At 31.8% G+C, this 18,884-nt stretch overlaps 2 protein-coding genes across 5 annotated transcripts in view; one reads left to right on the top strand and one right to left on the bottom strand.

Annotated features, from left to right (window-relative positions):
• LOC134721523 (uncharacterized) overlaps positions 1 to 7,804 on the top strand; it is an 80,707-nt gene extending 72,903 nt beyond the window's left edge. For all 4 annotated transcript variants that reach the window (XM_063584604.1, XM_063584606.1, XM_063584605.1 and 1 more), the window contains 6 exons: positions 130 to 227; positions 808 to 892; positions 1,999 to 2,593; positions 3,446 to 3,550; positions 4,584 to 4,690; positions 5,263 to 7,804. In XM_063584604.1, coding sequence (XP_063440674.1) covers positions 130 to 227; positions 808 to 892; positions 1,999 to 2,593; positions 3,446 to 3,550; positions 4,584 to 4,690; positions 5,263 to 5,376 — 1,104 coding nt within the window. In that variant the 3' untranslated portion in view covers positions 5,377 to 7,804. The remainder of the gene's footprint in view (positions 1 to 129; positions 228 to 807; positions 893 to 1,998; positions 2,594 to 3,445; positions 3,551 to 4,583; positions 4,691 to 5,262) is intronic.
• A 557-nt stretch (positions 7,805 to 8,361) lies between these two features.
• Positions 8,362 to 16,512, bottom strand: LOC134723536 (17-beta-hydroxysteroid dehydrogenase 14-like). The gene is made up of 9 exons (XM_063587122.1): positions 16,380 to 16,512; positions 16,198 to 16,236; positions 15,433 to 15,530; positions 13,260 to 13,326; positions 12,371 to 12,462; positions 11,757 to 11,861; positions 10,809 to 10,876; positions 9,203 to 9,299; positions 8,362 to 8,776 (listed from the first exon to the last, which is right to left on the bottom strand). Exons 1-9 carry the CDS (start codon positions 16,462 to 16,464, stop codon positions 8,615 to 8,617), a joined length of 813 nt encoding a protein of 270 aa, XP_063443192.1. The 5' UTR covers positions 16,465 to 16,512; the 3' UTR covers positions 8,362 to 8,614.
• Positions 16,513 to 18,884: the final 2,372 nt, after the last annotated feature.

Below are 18,884 nucleotides of genomic sequence, written 5' to 3' on the forward strand. Positions count from 1 at the left end.
GTAGATGCAAGTATGCATGGCTAATTAGTAAGCATACTCGTCTGATTATTTTACGTCAATTTATAATTTATGCTTACAATTAGATTTTTATTCATTTTTCAAAACAATTTTACAATTTTCCTTTTTCAGGATGTGATCTCTACAATGAAGAATTCTAAAGAACATGATAAGCTAGATAGGATTGCTGGGCTTCTTAAAAAAATTGGTTCTACAAAACCTAATCTAAAGTAATATTCATTATTCATTGATATTTATTAAAAAAAAATCTTTTTTTTTTTGTATTATTAATTGTGGTAAAAAAAATCATCTATGAATAACAGACTTTTAATTTTGTACCTCAGACTTGTGTTTTCTCTACAAAAGACCCATCATTGACAATTGAAGTAAATAAATAAAAAGTCCAAATAAAATACAAAAGAAGCTGAAGAGCAGATTCAGAACAAGCACAAATCAACAATAACATAGCATGGGAACTTATTATAAAGAGTTTGATATAAATAAATAACATATTTCACACACCTTTTTATCATCATACATAGCTTATATTAAATGGCTTCAGTTGAGCATGGTTCCTAATTCATAGCCTAATATTTTACTTATTGACTTAGTAACAACTACCGGTATGTTAAGGAACTGTTTTGGTTAAAATATATGTTAAAATATGTAACACAAAATAAAAAGTATGTTCTTTCTGACCGCACATAATAACCGGCTCTACTCCTTTAACTTACTTGTCTATGACCTGGTTACTGCTTGTGCTTACTTTTAATATTACATAAAGTTATCTTTCCTTATTTCTGTTGACAGTGATTCGTGGTCAGAAGAGACAGACAGTCAGTTAGGCAGATCAATAGCTGCTGTCCATCACAGAAATAAACCTCTGTCTTCTCATGTAAGTTATATAACAAAAGTTTTATGGTGGTATGATTGCCATTGAGACAACTATATTCCAGAGTCCAAATGATAGTTACTCAAGTAGCTCACCGAGCTAGACCCTCATGGGTAGTTAAGGTCGCTAAAATCACCCTTGTCTTCAAATGATTTGAATTAAAAAAAAAAGATCATACCTGCCAACTATCACTATTTGCGGGGGATTTCCCCCATGGAGGCTCCCAAATTGAAATTTTAAAAGAGCAATTTGTCCACAATTTTAAACAAAACAATTAGTTTTTACAATGACTTTCAGCTTATAAAAGTATGAAAAAGCCAAAAAACAACATTAAAAAATGTATTTAAGGCCCCCTTGAAGGTTTTTTATGACTATGACAGCCATATATATTGCATGCAAAACCCCCATTGGGCATTTTGAAAAGTTGACAGGTATGAAAGATCACTATACAGCCTTCAACAATGACTTAAACCCATATTCTGAATGTGTAGTCTTGTCAGCTGTAAAAGTACATAACTTGAAAAAATGTTAAACAGTTCAAATGAAAAAATCAAGGGTCTGATTTATAAATGTGAAAGAAAAAAAAGTAAAAATAAAAATGGGAAAAACAGCAACACACAAGAACCACCTGATTACTGGCTCCTAGCTAGGAAAGACACATGTATAATCTAGTAGGTTCAAACATTGTTGTGAGCACTCAACTCTCTCCCTAACCTTAGACGACAGTGGTCTAACAGCTCAACATAATCACAAACTACCGGTAAAAGAATCTGTTTAAAATGAGTGTCCTCATCAGTTTGTTCTCAAAGACAAACTACCAAACAGTACACATCCAATAGCTTTAGTGTAAAGACTTCTTAAACATTTTGAGAAACTATGACCTTGTGCAATGACAAAATGTAAGTACAATCTACTGGTATCAACAGAATTTAAGCTCATTTTACCATAACTGTTCTTGAAAAAATGGTTTTGGTTAATTTGGAACAGTGAATTGAAAAAGAAAATTCCACGAAACTTAAACTTTCTTTTTCTTTTCTTTTTTTTTTATCTTCTACTGATCTTATTTAATTAAAAAGAATAAAATTCTAAATCAAGTTTTATTTTTGCAGACCAAAGAAATACATATTAATTCAACACCTACTGTTTATGATACAAGGATTTCTGGGACACCAACGCCAATGTCGAGGAATTCAATATTAGATGAAGTTAATAATGACACAGGAAGCTGTGAGGATTTACGTCCAAAAACTGCTATTGTTCATCCAAACATTAGAAGGACTTCTTCATATAAGGAGCCGCCAACATATTTACAAAAGACTTCAGGGAGTAGATCATCCAGTCAAAATGAACATATACATTTTAGGAGACAAACTCCTCTATCCCCTAGATCACAAGGTGATAAAAAAATTAGTTCAAAATTTCAACCTTTAGTGGATTATAAAATAAATGTAAAAGAAAATGGACATCAAGATTCAGGATTTGTGGACCGTGGATCTTCACGGTCATCTTCCGCATGGGTGCGACATTCTTTTAGTGATACCGTTGATTCTGGATCAGAATCAGAGGATTTAGACGAAATACCTTTATTCAGATCAAAAATGCCAGGCAAGGAAAAAGATGAAATTTTAAAACAGTATGTTAAGCTTGGAAGTCGTATAGTTATTACTGTTCCACAGAAACCTCCTAAATATGGTAGAAAAATCAGTAAGTCTCAATCTCTATCATTTATAAACATCATTTTCTACTATGAATTTGAGTTTTTATGTCAGGATTTGGATATGTTTTGAGCCTAAATATTAGACAGTTTAAATTGCCTACCATGTATGAAAGGAACAGCCCTACAACATTTCTTATAAATTTAATATTGATGTCAAATGAGCAAGTGAGAATTTTTCAGGTTAATATCAGAGAATACTAACAAGAAACATGTGTTCTAAGAATAAACTTCAGTTTGCAAGAATTATCATTTATAGTACATCATAAGCCTATTAAAAGCTATTTGGTTGGCTGAATCATTATGTAAATACTCAATGTACATTATATTGTATATATTCAGGTTACATTCTAATAAACTATTTATTCCTTCATTCATTCAGTACATATGCTGAGCAGTGCATACATCTAAGCTTTACAATAAGTATTGTATTTTTCATACATATATGAGATTTTATTGATACTGTGGAAAGGGAGATAATCATTTTTTTTTACTTTTGCAGAGGAGTTAGGATAATTTTGAATTTCATAATTTCATGCAAGTACATTTGCCTTTCTGCATAACCTTTCTATACAAATTTTTAATATATTGGCTGTTCCAGAAAAATATAAATGAGGTATTTATAAAATTAAGAATGGAAATGGGGAATGTGTCCAAGAGACAACAACCTGACCAAAGAGCAGACAACAGCCAATGCCTGTATCAAAAAGGGTTTAAAATATTTGAGTTGAAATCCCATTTTAAAAAAATGTTAAAGTTTTTTTGAAGGTATTGATTTTGAACTAGATTAATTTAATGCAAGAATGGAAACACCTAATAATTTTTGTAAATGCTTTTTTCAGCTCCAAAACCAAAGGTGTACACAGGCATTGTAAAATATGTTGGGGTACTGGACAGACATGATTATTCTAAGAGAGTGTATGTTGGAGTAAGATTAGATGCTCCAGGTATGTATCAATATAATCATATATTGTGTTGATGAACATTTGTATATATATCAAGGCAGTTTTTGCATGGTATTGTATACAATGTTTGCATTGATGATGCTGAATTTGATTTATATAAAAAAGAATATGTGGTATGATTGCCAATGATCATGAGACAACTCTCCACAAATGACAAAGAAATTTACAACTATAGGTCACTGTATGAGCATGTAAGAATTTCACTGTATGTTTCTCTTTTAATCTCCTTTTTCATGTATTCTTCTTGTAGGACAAGCAAATATATTGATCATAATACATCTTGTTTAAAACACAAAGCAGTGCATACAAAAATAAAATGTCCAGAGACAATGTTTTCACAACATTTAGGAGTTGACAATTAATAGTTTGCACGGTTAGCCACTAGTTTGATGCTCAAGACTAGTAAAATTTCAATCTGACTACTAAATTTTTGCAAATCTTTGTTTGGACCAATAAGAAAAATGTCAGAATATTGGTCTTCTGACAAGTAGTTGAAAATGTTTTTGGTGCAGACTGATTAATATAAGGTATATGGGCATTATGTTTTCTGGTATGTATGCGTTCCTCCATCTGTTGGTCGGTCCTTTCGTTCTTCTGTTCGTCCGTCTGTTCCTTTTTTTTCGTCCGTCCATTCGTCCATCTGTTCCATTTCAGCTTAAAATTTTTGGTCAAGGTAGTTTTTGATAAAGTTGAAAGTCCAATCAACTTGAAACTTATTACACATGTTCCCTATGATATGATGCTTCTAATTTAAATGCCAAAGTAGAGATTTTCTCCCATTTTCACCGTCCACTGAACATAGAAAATGATAGTGCAGTTGGGGCATCTGTGTGCTGGGGACACTTCTTGTTTTCTCTGTGTTTTCTGCCACTCTAACAACATGATAAACTCAAACTTTAGAACCATCAATTTATATTTCAAAATATGATTTTAAGTCATTAAAGCTTTTTGAAAAGCTAAATTTTAATATAATTTGGTATTGTTTGTAGACCAATACTTTCTTTGTGTTTTTTAGCTGGCAGTACTGATGGAATGTATAATGGGAAGAGATACATGTATACACCACCAGATCTGGGAAAGTTCTTCAAGCTTTGTGATGTAACATCAGTACTCAATGTTCAGGTCAAGTTTATTATTTTTTCTTTATTACTGAGACTGTATAAAAATGAGAAAAACATGTGGTTTAATTAACAATGAGACAACTTTCCACCAATGACCAAAGGACAAGGATATTAAGAACCTTAATTATAGAGAAAGTTTTCTTAAGAATCTTTATTTCTGACAAAGAAGATATCTAAAAATAAAATTACATTCTTTTGGTTAAAAAAACGTATGTGTTTTGAGTTTTTTGAGTGGATACTAAAACCAGACTCAAAAAACAAAATCCATACCAAACCAAACTAAACTAGAGGAAACTAAACAAAGCATTTTTTTTTTATACTTTATTAAATATCTTAAACCCGGGCAATCTGACACGTGTAACCGCTTCAGATTTTAATATTAGACAGAATCCTTAAGTAAAGGCATACAAACATTTGATGTGTCCAATTAATTAATTAATTAATTAAATTTATTTAAGAACGGAATGCTTCTTTTTATATCCAAATGATAATAATGATTAGTTTGCCTGAATTTGGCTGAAATCTATGTGACCTGTAATAAATTTTTATACTAATTTTTTTTTATTTTAACAGAAAGGACATTATGTTATGATTGATGCCTTACTGTCCAAGCATTTACGATGCTCCACTACAGGACGACCACAGAGTACTTCAACAGGAAGAACACAGAGTACCTCAACAAGCTGATACCAGACACTTAATGTGACTTATTTTAAAACCAAACTGACAACATATGTAGAAGAAAGAATTTCTAGCCAGATCTCTGTTCCCTTTTCAACTTAAAACCTGCCTTGTAGACCGATCTTCTTATCATACAAGTTATAATTAACATTATTAGTCAAGCTTGATTAAATTTTAAATTTCTAATATACTTTCTATCGAGATATTAATGAGAAAGCAACATTTGAGTTGTAAATTTTCCCTTAAAAGATCAAGCATATTTAGTATGACCTTAGAAATTATAATCGTCATCATAGAATAATAGACCTGTGAAGGTTAACTCAAGGTTGATACATGTACATTTTCTGTCGAAAATGCATTTATAGGAAACCAGACATGATCATATACTGTGAAAATTTCAATCACTACCGATACATAACATTTCTAGCATATAAATTTTATCATGGCTGTTGCATTTAAATAGAACCCTGTTTCTAAGATAAGTACATAATTTATATTGTTTCAATCTTCAACTTGAAAGTGAACTTGTAGCTGAAGTTTTATGAATTTTATGTTTACTTGTAAAGTATCAGCAATTTAGTCATGCACTGCAATCCTAAACAATTACCAGCAATATATTGAACAGATTTCAATATTGTGTCTCAGAGAAATGTTAATTCATATTTTAGTCCAAATAATAATAAAGGATAATAAATTATTTCCAATAAATTTGCTGATCTAAGGTTGACCTTGATATCTTTCTGACCAACTTATCATTATGTAGTTCTAGTCGAAATAAAACTGTGATATAATAGGTTAGAAAGGTTCACGTTAATTATGTATTTATTATTCATTTATTTAATTGTTATGTTGAGTCAGTTGATAGTATGTCAGCTGAGTTTAAAAAATGAATTATCCCCCCTTTACATGTCTATAACAGGTAACCAAATAACTTTTTACATTTCTTTGTCTTTTGAATATCCTAATGTGTGTTCCCACTTGTATAAAGGTGAACAATAAATGTTTATGATTTAACAAAAAAATAAAATACAATATAGTTATCACTCATGGAAATTGTCAGGATACAAAAACGTCTTGTAAAAAAATTCTCTCAAGACACCAATGGGGTGTTTTTTTCACTATGTGGTACGTTTTATGCAGGTTATATTTCAGACTATTTATCTATGTATTTCTGAAACAAATAGTGCTATTATGTCTTTCTTTCCTATGTGTAATACATGAATCATTGTACACCAAAGGTAACATCATTGCCAAATCAACAACAACTCTGAATTTCTCTAACATTCATTCAAACAAAGTCATTTTATAAAAGAATTTGAATTAAGATTGAATTTTAATCAGATGGAAAAGTTACTCATACCTGCCAACTGTCACTATTTGTGGGGGATTTCCCCAATGGAGGCTCCCAAATGGAAATTTTGAAAGAGCAATTTTGTCCACAGTTTAAACAAAACAATAAATTTTACAATGGCTCTAGGCTTGTAATAGTTTGAAGAAGCCAAAACACAACACTAAAATTTATTTGAACGCCCCTTGATGGTTTTGTAGAACTATAGCATAGGATCCATCTTGCACGTAAAACCCCCATGGGCATTTTGAAAAGTTGGCAGGTAGTAACTTACTATTTATAAAAACTTAGTTAACTCCCATTGCAGCATTTGATTTTGAATCACTGAACCTGTAGTAAATCTGAAAATATAATCAAGAATAGCACACTTGTTTACATTTTTACTTAGAAAGTGATCATCCATTACCATGTTTTTATTGCAGATAATGCAAAAAAACTTTTTTAATTAAATTTTGTTTATGCTCTTACTTGACAATATTATGAGACAATGCACTCAGATTGATTGACACATCTCTGATGGATGATAATCAGATTAGATTTATCCGAACATGTAAGCATACAAGCCTAAAGATTTAATCCCAAGAAGTAAAGTTGAACATCTGGGATAAATTTATGGATGTGCTCTGAAATAGAAAGATTTATATGTTTGATATTGAATTGGTCAAATTTGATCATGTATTTTCCATCTAAGAAATGTCCGATCAAAAACAAATTTAGGATGCAATGTCACAGCATTAAGTAATATTTTCACTATAATATTTTTATTAGACTGAACTTAATCCTAGCTAAGATAAGTTTTTCTATTTAATTATTTTAATATATTTTGTATATAAAAATTTCAGCAACAACATCTTATATTGAATTATAAAAAGACATTATGAATACCCAAAGATAGAACTTCAATGTTGCAATAGTTTGTAAATTAACTTTTTGTTTGATTCATGATGTAGTCAGAAGCTTGAACGATGCATTTTTCAAGTCATAAAACATTTTTTTAATTTCTCAATAGTTAGGGTAGAAATTAATTCAAACTTGCAAGTTATTTATAATCTGATCCATATCCATGCCTTTTATACATTATTTATGGCATCCATGATTGTTATTTGTTATGTAACTGTTTAACTGTTATAGTTAACAAATGACCTTATTCATTGTAATAAATTTGACACAATAAAAATTGTCTTCCCTAAACAAATTTGTTTTGGAGTTGTTACTCTTGAGTAGTAGAAGAGTATGTATGGTGATGTGGTACATTACCAGTTAGTTAGGCAACTATCCCCGATGCTTACTGGTATATTTTAATTGTGTTATAAGCATCCATGATGAGTTTATTTACGCAACTACTGGTTCTATGCCACTGTTTGTGCTGTAGTCAGCACTTCTCTGTTGGCATGAATAATCATTGATATGGTCATTATTATAAAGTAACTGTTTACAAAACTTAGAATTTTTGAAATATGAAGCTTTTCTAGCTCGGGAATAGATGTAGCTGTATTTGGCAAAACTTAAAGGAATTTTTGGTCCTCAATGCTTTTATCTTCATACTTAATTTGGCCTTTTTAACTTTGTTTGAAACTAGCATCACTGATGAGTCTTTTTTAGTCAAAACATGCATCTGGCGCAAATAAAAAATTTCAATACTGGTATTCATGATGAGTTTATTTATAACTTGATCAAATGTATTTCCAAAGAAAAAGCTATGGAAGACGCGTCTTCACAAAATATGGACGATGTTTTCCCATGGCCGATATATCTTTTCAAGGTATGGCCGACACATCCAATGGAGCAAGGACGACATGGCTGCATGGACGTCATGTCCTGCATAGAAAGCAAAACCCAAACATGACTGGATCAAAGCCAATGATGTAGCATTTATTCATTATTTCAAACTATCTTTTAGTTTGCTGATGTTTCCTGTTTTCTCATGTTTTTATTGCCATAATTCAGTTCAGCTCCTGCACTCAGATTCAGTTCTATTCCAGTACAGAATGTTGCATCAGACGCTAAAAATAAACATGCTTTTCCAACTTCCTCTATTGTTCCTAATCGTCCCAGTAACTGAAATAAACATAAAATAGTACCAGTAAGATAACAATAAGAATACTAGTAGGTGGTATAATTAGCAGAGACAACTCTGACCAGAGCCCAACTGACACAGAAGTTAACAACTAAATGGATATGGTATGGCCTTCAACAATGAGCATCAATGGTGTAAGCGACTTTACCTTAGAAAATGACATACATTGTATAAACAATAAAAAAAAATACAAATAAACCCCCAAAAAATAAGTCAACAACATGCAGACTGTCAGGAAGAGGTAAAGGCTAAACATAGATTTTGCATTTAGCCCTTCATTGTTTTTAAAAAAAGCAATGGAAAAAAATTGTCCTGATTGATCATTTCTAAGAAAAAATTTCATGGTATTTATGGCGTTAAAAAATCACATGTAATGTCTACACCTTCAGTGTAAAACAAAAGTATACCTGGTTGTTTTCACACATTTGTTTGGCTTCCAATGGGTTAGGAACAGATTTCAGTACATCGTCTAAAAGTGGGGTCCATATAGCTGATGGTGCTACCCTAATAACAGATATAACACATAACAAAATGTCCAGAAAGCAGCCATATAAACAATATAAATTAAGAAAAAAATATCATGTGAGGTTGCTTCATATAAAACATTTGCAAAAAATAGAAGTAGTTGTTATATTGGCAGTTAGTCGTGGGTATAATTTTTAAACTGCCATTTATGTGCATGCTGGTATAATTTCATGGTACTATTGAAATACTCTAATATGCATATAGCTTTACACGAACATATACGATCGTTTACGAGTCACATTGTTTGACACGAAGGCTTGCTTTCAAAGAGCCATGAAGTACAACTTTAAATAAGTTATTGAATATCAAGTGCTTTGGAAGTTCAGCATTTTCTACATTTCTCCTGGTTTTGTTTTTAGTGTTTGTAAGTGTAACAATTGTTTTTTTTTCTTTTGATGTGTTTGAGCTTTTGATTTTCTCATTTGATAAGGGACTTTACGTTTTGAATGTTCCTTGGAGTTCGGTATTTTTGTTATTTTACATTTTGCTTAACATCCAGTGGCAAACATTTCATCCATGTTTAGGACGATGTCAGTTAAAGATGATAATTGGATCAATATTGGTAAATATGTCTACGATCACTTTGTATACTAAAAATAAAAATATCCAACATAATGTTAAAATAATCGTGCCACAAAACCAAAAGGAATTTCTCCTTTTTTCAACAGTGAAAGTATATTGAAACTACAGTTAAAGCAGAGACATATACATTGTATTATATGTCTCTGGTCAAAGTTACAAACATGCTTAATAAACCTTTTGCTTTGAAATGGAGAAAACATGTGTTAAAGATATCAAGTAATACTAATCCTTGAAGAAATATTATACTCTATTAGACATTAAACAGCATCAAATTTATACTGAGAGAGATAGACAAAACATTGACCAAGAGAACCCCTAAAGATAAAACATACGTCTACAAATTACTACACACACAGCTACCGACCAAACAACAATAACCCCGTCAAAACAAGGTTTGATATATGATTAAGTATCTTTTGGACATAAACTGTCATGATTTCCATAACTATTCCTTTTATCGCCAGAATGAAGAATCAAATAATAACAAGAATGTGTCCCCAGTACACGGATACTACATCCGCACTATCATTTTCTATCTTCAATGGACCGTGAAAATTGGGGGGAATCTCTAATTTGGCATGGAAATTAGAAAGATCATATCATAAGGAACATGTGTACTAAGTTTAGAGTTGAATAAGACTTCAACTTCATCAAAAACTACCTTGACCAAAAACTTTAACCTGAAGCATGTCAGACGAACGGATGAACAGACGGACGAACGGACGAACAGGCGGACGAACGGATGTACGGACAGACGCACAGACCAGAAAACATAATGCCCATAAACGGGGCATGAAAATAGATATTATTTTCTATGATGTTCAGTTAGGAACACTATATACCCTAGAGCCAATTGCTTCTAATATTACCCATATTTCTTTTAGCAGGACAGTTAATCATACTTACGAATTGACTCGAACATTATATTTGGCCTCATCTATCGCTAGAGCTTTTGTCATAGATGTGATTGCACCCTTTAAATATTGCAGAAATCATTAATCACTTCTCTTCCCATTTTATTTTCTATAATCATTATAATAAAAAATCATTTGGATGTTTGCAGTGCTGACATAAACTAGATTTATCATTTGGTAGTTTGCAGTGCTGACATAAACTAGATTTATCATTTGGTAGTTTGCAGTGCTGACATAAACTAGATTTATTTGGGCGTTTGCAGTGATGACATAGACTAGATCTGTCGCTTAGACGTTTGCTGTGTTGATATAAACTAGTTTCATATAAACTAGTTTTATATCAGCATGACACCCAAATGTTGGTTTTTCAAAATTTTGTTTTTCTTCAAAATTATATTTTTTTGTAATGTTACATGTACAAGTATAATCTCATATTGATGATCAATATTTTTTCTAGTTTTCAGAGTAAATAGAACAATGCATTGTTTACTTTGAATAACTTTATGCTTACCATTTGTGGATCCAGGGGGTTCCGGAGGTTGAACCCCCTCTTTTTTGGACGATCAATGCATTTGAATGAGAACATATAGCTGGAACCCCCCATTTTACTCTGGGTTGGGAACACCCCCCCCCCTTTTTTTAAATGGCTGGATCCGCCCCTGCTTACTGTTATGGCTCGAGCGTCAATTATGAGTCTTTTGCAGAAGAAACGAGTGTCTGCCATGGCTAACAAAATTTAAAGCATGGAATCTTTGGTGCTTTTTTAGTATGATGTCACTGCATTCAATTTGAACCACAGACACTTAAATTAACTAGGATAGATGTAAATGTATCAGATTTTGCAAACTCAGTTAATTGCTTCAAAATATACTATGAAATACAAAAAAATGTCGAACCTTTTTGTTTAGTTTTACGGATATGCAATTGAAAATGAACTTACTTTAGTAGCTACGTATGTCACTGCCTGCTCCTGTCCAATTTGATTTACCAGACTACTTATATTAATTATGCTTCCTTCTGTTTTACGAAGATGTGGCAATGAATACTAAACAAACAGAAAATAATGCATGCAATACAATTTACCAAAAAAAATGTACTAGTATTCAGGATTTTATGGCGATGATATAAGACAAATTACATCAAATCTACAATCAAGAACTTCTCAGAATCACAGAAAGTTAAAGACAGCGCGTACATGTATCTTGCATGGCATTTTGTTGTTGTTTTTTTTTTGCTATCATAAACATGGTTTGGCTTTGCTATAAATACAACGAATGTTGTACTATCAAAGCTTCTTAACAGTGTTTATTTTGTACATTGATGAAGATGGATCAGTAACCTGTTTTATCTTTCACATCCTCATCTGTTGTCTTTGCCAGTAGTTGTCTTATTAACAATAATACCTAAACTTAATTTTATATTCATGCAACCATATAACCAATTTAATCTAATCTGAGTTAAACATTGATAGTAAAAAAAAATATCCAATAAAAAACGTTAAATGTAAATGATATGAACCTCAGTGCATATCAGAGTCTTATATTATAGGACTACCTTTGAAAATAGAAAGTAGTTAATGAGGTTCAAATCTAGAAGTTTTCGAAAATCTTCAGCGGAGAACTCGTCAATAGTATGCGACAGAGGATCTAAAATAAAATTAGATATAATTGAGACATACAACACTATTAAATGAATGCCCCAATGCCAATGACGAATATCTATCGTTTTCTTATAATTGTTACAGTTAAAATCACTCTAACCGTTAAATAAACCTAACCCAAGGAGTTTTATGACGTTTTGCATTTGCGCCGATTTTTTCTTTCATTTGCGCCTATTTTTCACAGGTAAATAACAAGTAAACTACAGGTGAAATGATATAAGAAGATGCGGTATGAGTGCCAATGAGACAACTCTCCATCCCAGTAATGTTATTTTCATTTATCATTAAAGACCTCTTCCGTTAGCCAGTGGTACATATGTTATGAATTGCTCGGCCAATGTAAAAGTATGAACTTACCTATAACTTACCTGTAAATCCAATTAGGAAAAAATATAAAATTGGCACAAATGAAAAAAGAAAATCGGTGCAAATGAAAGAATGAAAATTTTCAAAATCGGCGCAAATGTCATACGCCCCTAAACACAGTAAAATGTGAAATGAATATAAGTACCAATCAATCAAAATATCAGAGCATCCTGAACTGTATAAAATATTTTATTTCGAATACCTTATATTCAAATTCTTTGGAAAGACGCTGTTTTCTAATACCTCATAATATGCAAAGTTTTTATCACCTTGTAAATGATGCAAATATAATTTTTTTTAAATATTCTAATACCTTATATGCAAATAATTGGAATACTTTTTTTTTAAAGGAAAACAACAGGTCTGTCTTTATATATACCATGCAGTATTAACAATTGAATGACCACAAAAACTCACGTGTTCCAGCGTTGTTAATCAAACAATCTATTCTACCAAACTTCTCAACTGTTTTCTTTACTATTTTCTTGAAAAAAGGTAATAAAATGGTTCGTAAATACAGTTATTTCCGTAAAATACCTTTATCAATAAAACAAAATTAATTTTCAGGTTCTATCCTTATATTGAGTGGAACAGATGTCAATATACATGTATATTCTCATAACAGGCTTTGACGATTAGCAACTTGGTAGTTCATAGACATCCGTGATTCTTTTCTCTCTTTTTTTTGTATATTTTAAACATAGTTCAAGGTCGAGTTTAGAAAAACACCAATAAATAAATATATTGAAATTAATCAAGTACATCCAAAACAATTTTACAGCTATTAAAATCCACGTCATTTCGTCTATGGTGAATAGTTATCTCATTTGAAACTGTGCTATGTTTCCTCATTTTTGTATATGTCGTGTACAAATTGCGATTTTGTACAGGTTATAACATGTACAAATATGTTGTACATGTTATAACTTGTATAATGCAAAAATACAAGTTATAACATGTACAAAAGTACCTCATACATGTTATAACCTGTACAAAATCTTGCTTAAAAATGGTTTTAACTTGTACAAAATTTAAGATGAATCTTAATGAAGTAAAATATATATATCTAAATTCACCAATGCATAAAAACCAACAATAAATAGGCCCAAACATGTCTTTTTCCGTAGAGGACAATGCTCACAAAGTTTCAGGAATATATGTTTTATGACTTATATTGGAAAAATATGTTTTCATGTCATTGTATGTTTTATGCAGTCCATCATGGCTTAAATAAGTCTGACACTATTTACTATAAGCTTGCATTTCCTAAATGACAATTGCATTAAATACTAGTACTAGTAACTAAATTCTTCCAAAAAATTTAAGAACAATGCCTAATAATTTTGAGTAATACTCCTTCCTCTCGTTTTATAGCTTGCAAAGACTAAACAAAATTCTTATATGCTTACTCTGTAAAAGCAAGAGAGAACTGAACTAGTTTTCATTGGACCACGCTTCATTATCAATATCTTTGGATCTGCTCTTCAACATTTTTGGCCTTCAGCATGACTTATGTAAATTTATATAACTCAATTTTTTTTTATAAACTATAAGATCATTGCATGAAACGAATTTCATTTTGATGTTTTAAATATATATCCTCTACTTTGAAAACATTGATTTGTGGGCTTTAAATGTTGTCTGCTCCATGGGCGGGTTGTTATCTTTTAGACCCCTATACCCCATTTCCATTCCCAATTTTATTTGTAGACACATCTATCCTGGCTATCCTCTTATGTCTTTAAGTGTCAACTAGAATGAAAGTATTTTTATTATTGCCTTCAAAGTGGACGCTCACAATTATAATTCATCAAATAAAGATATGTCTATAGATAGTCATAAGAGGATCATAAGACATGTTCTAAGATATATCATAAGATATGCTTCGTAATACTGAAACCTGGCCATTAACTGTTTCAAAAAAGGACAAAACACACTTACATGAAGGAACAATAAAAAAGTTATGAAAATATTATTGAGGTTGATAACATCTGATGCGATAATAGAAACATATCCTTAATTTTCGATTTTGTACAAGTTAAAACCATTTTTAAGCAATATTTTGTACAGGTTATAACATGTATGAGGTACTTTTGTACAGGTTATAACTTGTATTTTTGCATTATACAAGTTATAACATGTACAATATTTTTGTACATGCAAGGACTTAAAATATACGTCCCTGGTACATGTTATAACCTGTAAAAAATCGCAACTTGTACACGACATATATATGAACAATTGGGCGTATTGTGTGTTTGTTTTTTCTACATTTGCTAGAGATATAAGGGGATGGTTAAAATCTCAATAAAACATGTTTAACCCAGCCGCATGTTTGCGCCAGTCCCACCAAGTCAGGAGCCTCTAGCCTTTGTTAGTCTTGTATACTTTTTTTAAAGTTTTTTGTACATATATTTCGGAGTTTAGTATGACGTTCATCATCACTGACCTAGAGTAAATAATAAAGTCATTTTTGTGTATAGGCCAGCTGAAGCATGGCTCTGGGTGCGGGAGTTTCTCGCTGCATTGAAGCCCCAATGATGTCCTATGATTAATTTTGTTCCCATATACATTTGTTGTATATATTCACCTTGATATCTGAATCTTGAGTAACGTCGCCATTTACAAACAACGCTTCTCCTGGTCCTTTTGAGTTTAAATTTCTCTCCAAGTGCTGACCCTCCGTATCTACAATTTTTTATAACCTTATTTTCTTTATTCAAAGTATTTTGTTTGGTCACTGTGTATACATGTGAATGTGAAGTAGTGACTTTATATACCACTAGTCACACCAACAATAAAAATATATCTTTATTTACATCCTATAAGTTACTTCTCAATGATTAAATTTTATTCACTCAGCGCTGTTTTTTGTTTTGTATGACACGGTACTGCATTTAATGATCTTTGAAAAACGAAAATTTTGAGAAACCTGTTCTACGTATACCGATTTGTTAATAACATAAGCTCTATTGACTATCTGTTTGGTTTTCTTGCCATTTTTCCTTTTTAGAAGTCCAACCTCTTTTGGTCAATACACATAGCCATGTAACAATATATATATATTATAATAATTTATAGCCGATTCCGGCAGTAAAGTCCTGTCTTGGACTAAGTTAGGATGACACCGACTTGACTTACTACTATATATGATGTGTACCCGAGTTCATGTCACGGTATATTGATCACTAAAATACAGACCATAATCATGATGATAATAATAATAACCGTGTCGTTTTGTCAGTTACCGGCGTTTTGTTTTGCCATATTCAACTCTTCTAGCTAGCCTATGATACTATAATCTAACATTACTGACAAGCAGGCCCTACATATTAACATCTTTTATTATACGAACCGTCATTCGAACAGAAGACGACTTTTGCACCATTCTCAACTGAAAAAATTAAATAGGGTTCAATTTAAGTAGGATCATGTATTTATACTTTTACATAGAGCTACTATACACATAAAAACATATATAGTATTGGTTTTAATAATAGTTTAAAGATCGTTAAATGTAAAACTTGTAGAGCTTACCGAATACATCTACACATCCTTTACCGATACCTCTGGATCCGCCTGTGATTAATGCAACTTTGTCCTTATATCGCAGACTTGTCATTCTTTAGTAAATATTGTATATACACACAAATGTGGATGTACACTCATCGTCATGTATATTGACTTATAAACAGCTCGCATACGATATATTGACACATCATACAGGTAACATTGTTATTAGTCAGACTGATATATCGACAAGTCCTGAAGTCGAAATAAAACAACAGAATTTCAAATGACTGATTGATTGTTGGTTATTTAATGTCCAGTGGCAAATTATATTTGCATATTTAGGACGATCAGAGTTTCCCGCGTTTTATCTATAATCCAATGGTCAAGCATGATGTGAGTTATGATTGTCATTGACATTGGTTGATGTTTGATGTCTTTGATTTTAGAACTTTTATATTTTCTGTCGCCTGTAATTATAATTATGAAATATTCAGGCGACTGTGATATGATAATAATCATGGCAATGGCAACCTTTGATTTTAATTGATTATATAAATTTGTTTTAATTTTTTCTCTAACTAGTTATTGACATAGCGAATGACAGGGGCGGATCCAGAGAGGGGTTTCCAGGGGTTGGAACCCCCCTTTTTATGGGCGATCAATGCATTTGACATATAGTTGGAACACCCCCACCCTTTATCCTGGGTTGGGAACCCCCCTTTTTAAAATTGCTGGATCCGCCCCTGAAACTTGAAGGCAATGATGTATAAGGACCTAAACCATTTACAAAGGATGCTTTTTAACAAAAATAGATTTTTTTCAAACATGCATGGTAGCATTGATGGCACTCACTGAAACCGTAAGAAAAATAAGATTCCCGTACGAAAATCAAACTTTCGTTTTTTTTCTTTAGAAGTTCTTGACTATTTTTTTTACCAAAATTTGGCAGCAATGCTATATGGAAAGTTCTCTTCAAATCGTCCTCATTCGATTCCACTTAACTAAAAGCTATTACAGACATAACTATCTTGTCTTATCTTTATTCAGATTGCCTTCTTTAAAAGAATTGAATAAAGAGAGGCTTCTCAATTACAACCAATCTTTATCTAATGTTAATTAAGTGACATTGGTTGCGGTGTTGATGCGTGGTTTCCTCCTAGAAACTAAAGGAAAGGTTATTACCCTCTTCTTTAAACTATAAACTTCAAATATTTTGTTTGAAAGCTTCTGTATAAAAATATCTTGTTTGGCACTTTGGATGAATAAGAAATGACAGCAAAGATATTCATTGATCATTTGAATGACCAGTTTTCAAACAACTTTTTCTTAAACTTGTTACAAATGTGTTAAAATATGTGTTTCTGTATGTATTGACAATTGGAATAATAAACAAACAATTGAGATTTTTTTAATGATTCCAGTTTAAATCAGACGTGGGTACTAAAGATTCCAAAGATATATTCGAGGACACTCAATATAAGTCTAGTTCTCTTGCAATAATGATAAAACAAAGCGTCTCAACCTTTTACAATAGTACAGTACCTTTATTCTTCTGTCTAATGTTAGACATATTGAAAGAATTAGTCCATAAAAAAAAGAAGATCTGGCATGATTGCCATGCAGTTGGACAACTATCCGACAGAGTTCAAATGATTTTTTTTTCATCACCTTTGTTTCCAAAATGATTGACCTCGAGACAAATGTCTTGATTATCTTGGAAGAGATAATCATACTTTAAAATAATGTATTCAAATAAGAAACATTCTGAAAATTATAGCAAGTAGCTTGATTTTTTTATTGATGATCTATTTGGGCATGTTAGAGAAGATTTATAAGAGACAATTGATATTTCAATTAGAATAAAATGTGGTCCTCTTTTTGCGGACTGTGTTCCTTTGTCTTTATTATGTAGCTATCGTATAGGCGCTTCTCGTGTAGAATATATAGAAGCTTGCAAAATCCATTATGTAAGCGTCCCGCTTTAATGGGACACTAGCTGTCAAATTCGTGTTCACCGACTTGACTCTGATTCTCATATTTGATTTATAACAGTGTAAACATTTACCAGAGCTTTAAAAAGTGTAAGATAAACAATTTACAGGACATGGGCTCGTTAATATGTAGCCCATGTCAGGACAATAGAAACGATTCAGATGAAAAAATCTATCAATCTGTTAAAATGTACATCCATATTGGTAGCGGTTACCGGCCATGTGTCAATATTCATCAACTCATCACTGATATTAGCCAATGCTGGATCTATTGGCCTTACGTTAATTATGTGGGCTGTAGGTGGATTCATCAATCTGTGTCTGGCTATGTGTTTTACGGAACTTTCAGCAATGTTTCCATTTGCAGGAGGATCATATGCATATATATTTCATGTTTTTGGACCGTTACCTTCATTTCTTGTATTATGGGGAACGTATCCATAGGCGGATCCAGGGGGGGGGGCCTGGGGGGCCGGCCCCCCTTTTTGTGGGAAAAATTTGGTTGCTTATATAGGGAATCACTGGAGCATGACTGGAG

This window comes from Mytilus trossulus, chromosome 6, assembly GCF_036588685.1.
Source record: "Mytilus trossulus isolate FHL-02 chromosome 6, PNRI_Mtr1.1.1.hap1, whole genome shotgun sequence".
In the NCBI taxonomy this organism is placed as follows: Eukaryota; Metazoa; Mollusca; class Bivalvia; order Mytilida; family Mytilidae; genus Mytilus; species Mytilus trossulus.

What these genes read in the sequence shown, in the direction of transcription:
- LOC134723536 (XM_063587122.1), bottom strand. Translation starts at nt 16,464, where the DNA reads ATGACAAGTCTGCGATATAAGGACAAAGTTGCATTAATCACAGGCGGA. An exon ending in ACTACTTTCTATTTTCAAAG is followed by an intron (nt 11,862 to 12,370) that starts GTAGTCCTATAA and finishes CTGTTTGTTTAG; the next exon opens with TATTCATTGCCACATCTTCG. An exon ending in TATAATGTTCGAGTCAATTC is followed by an intron (nt 9,300 to 10,808) that starts GTAAGTATGATT and finishes ATCTGTTATTAG; the next exon opens with GGTAGCACCATCAGCTATAT.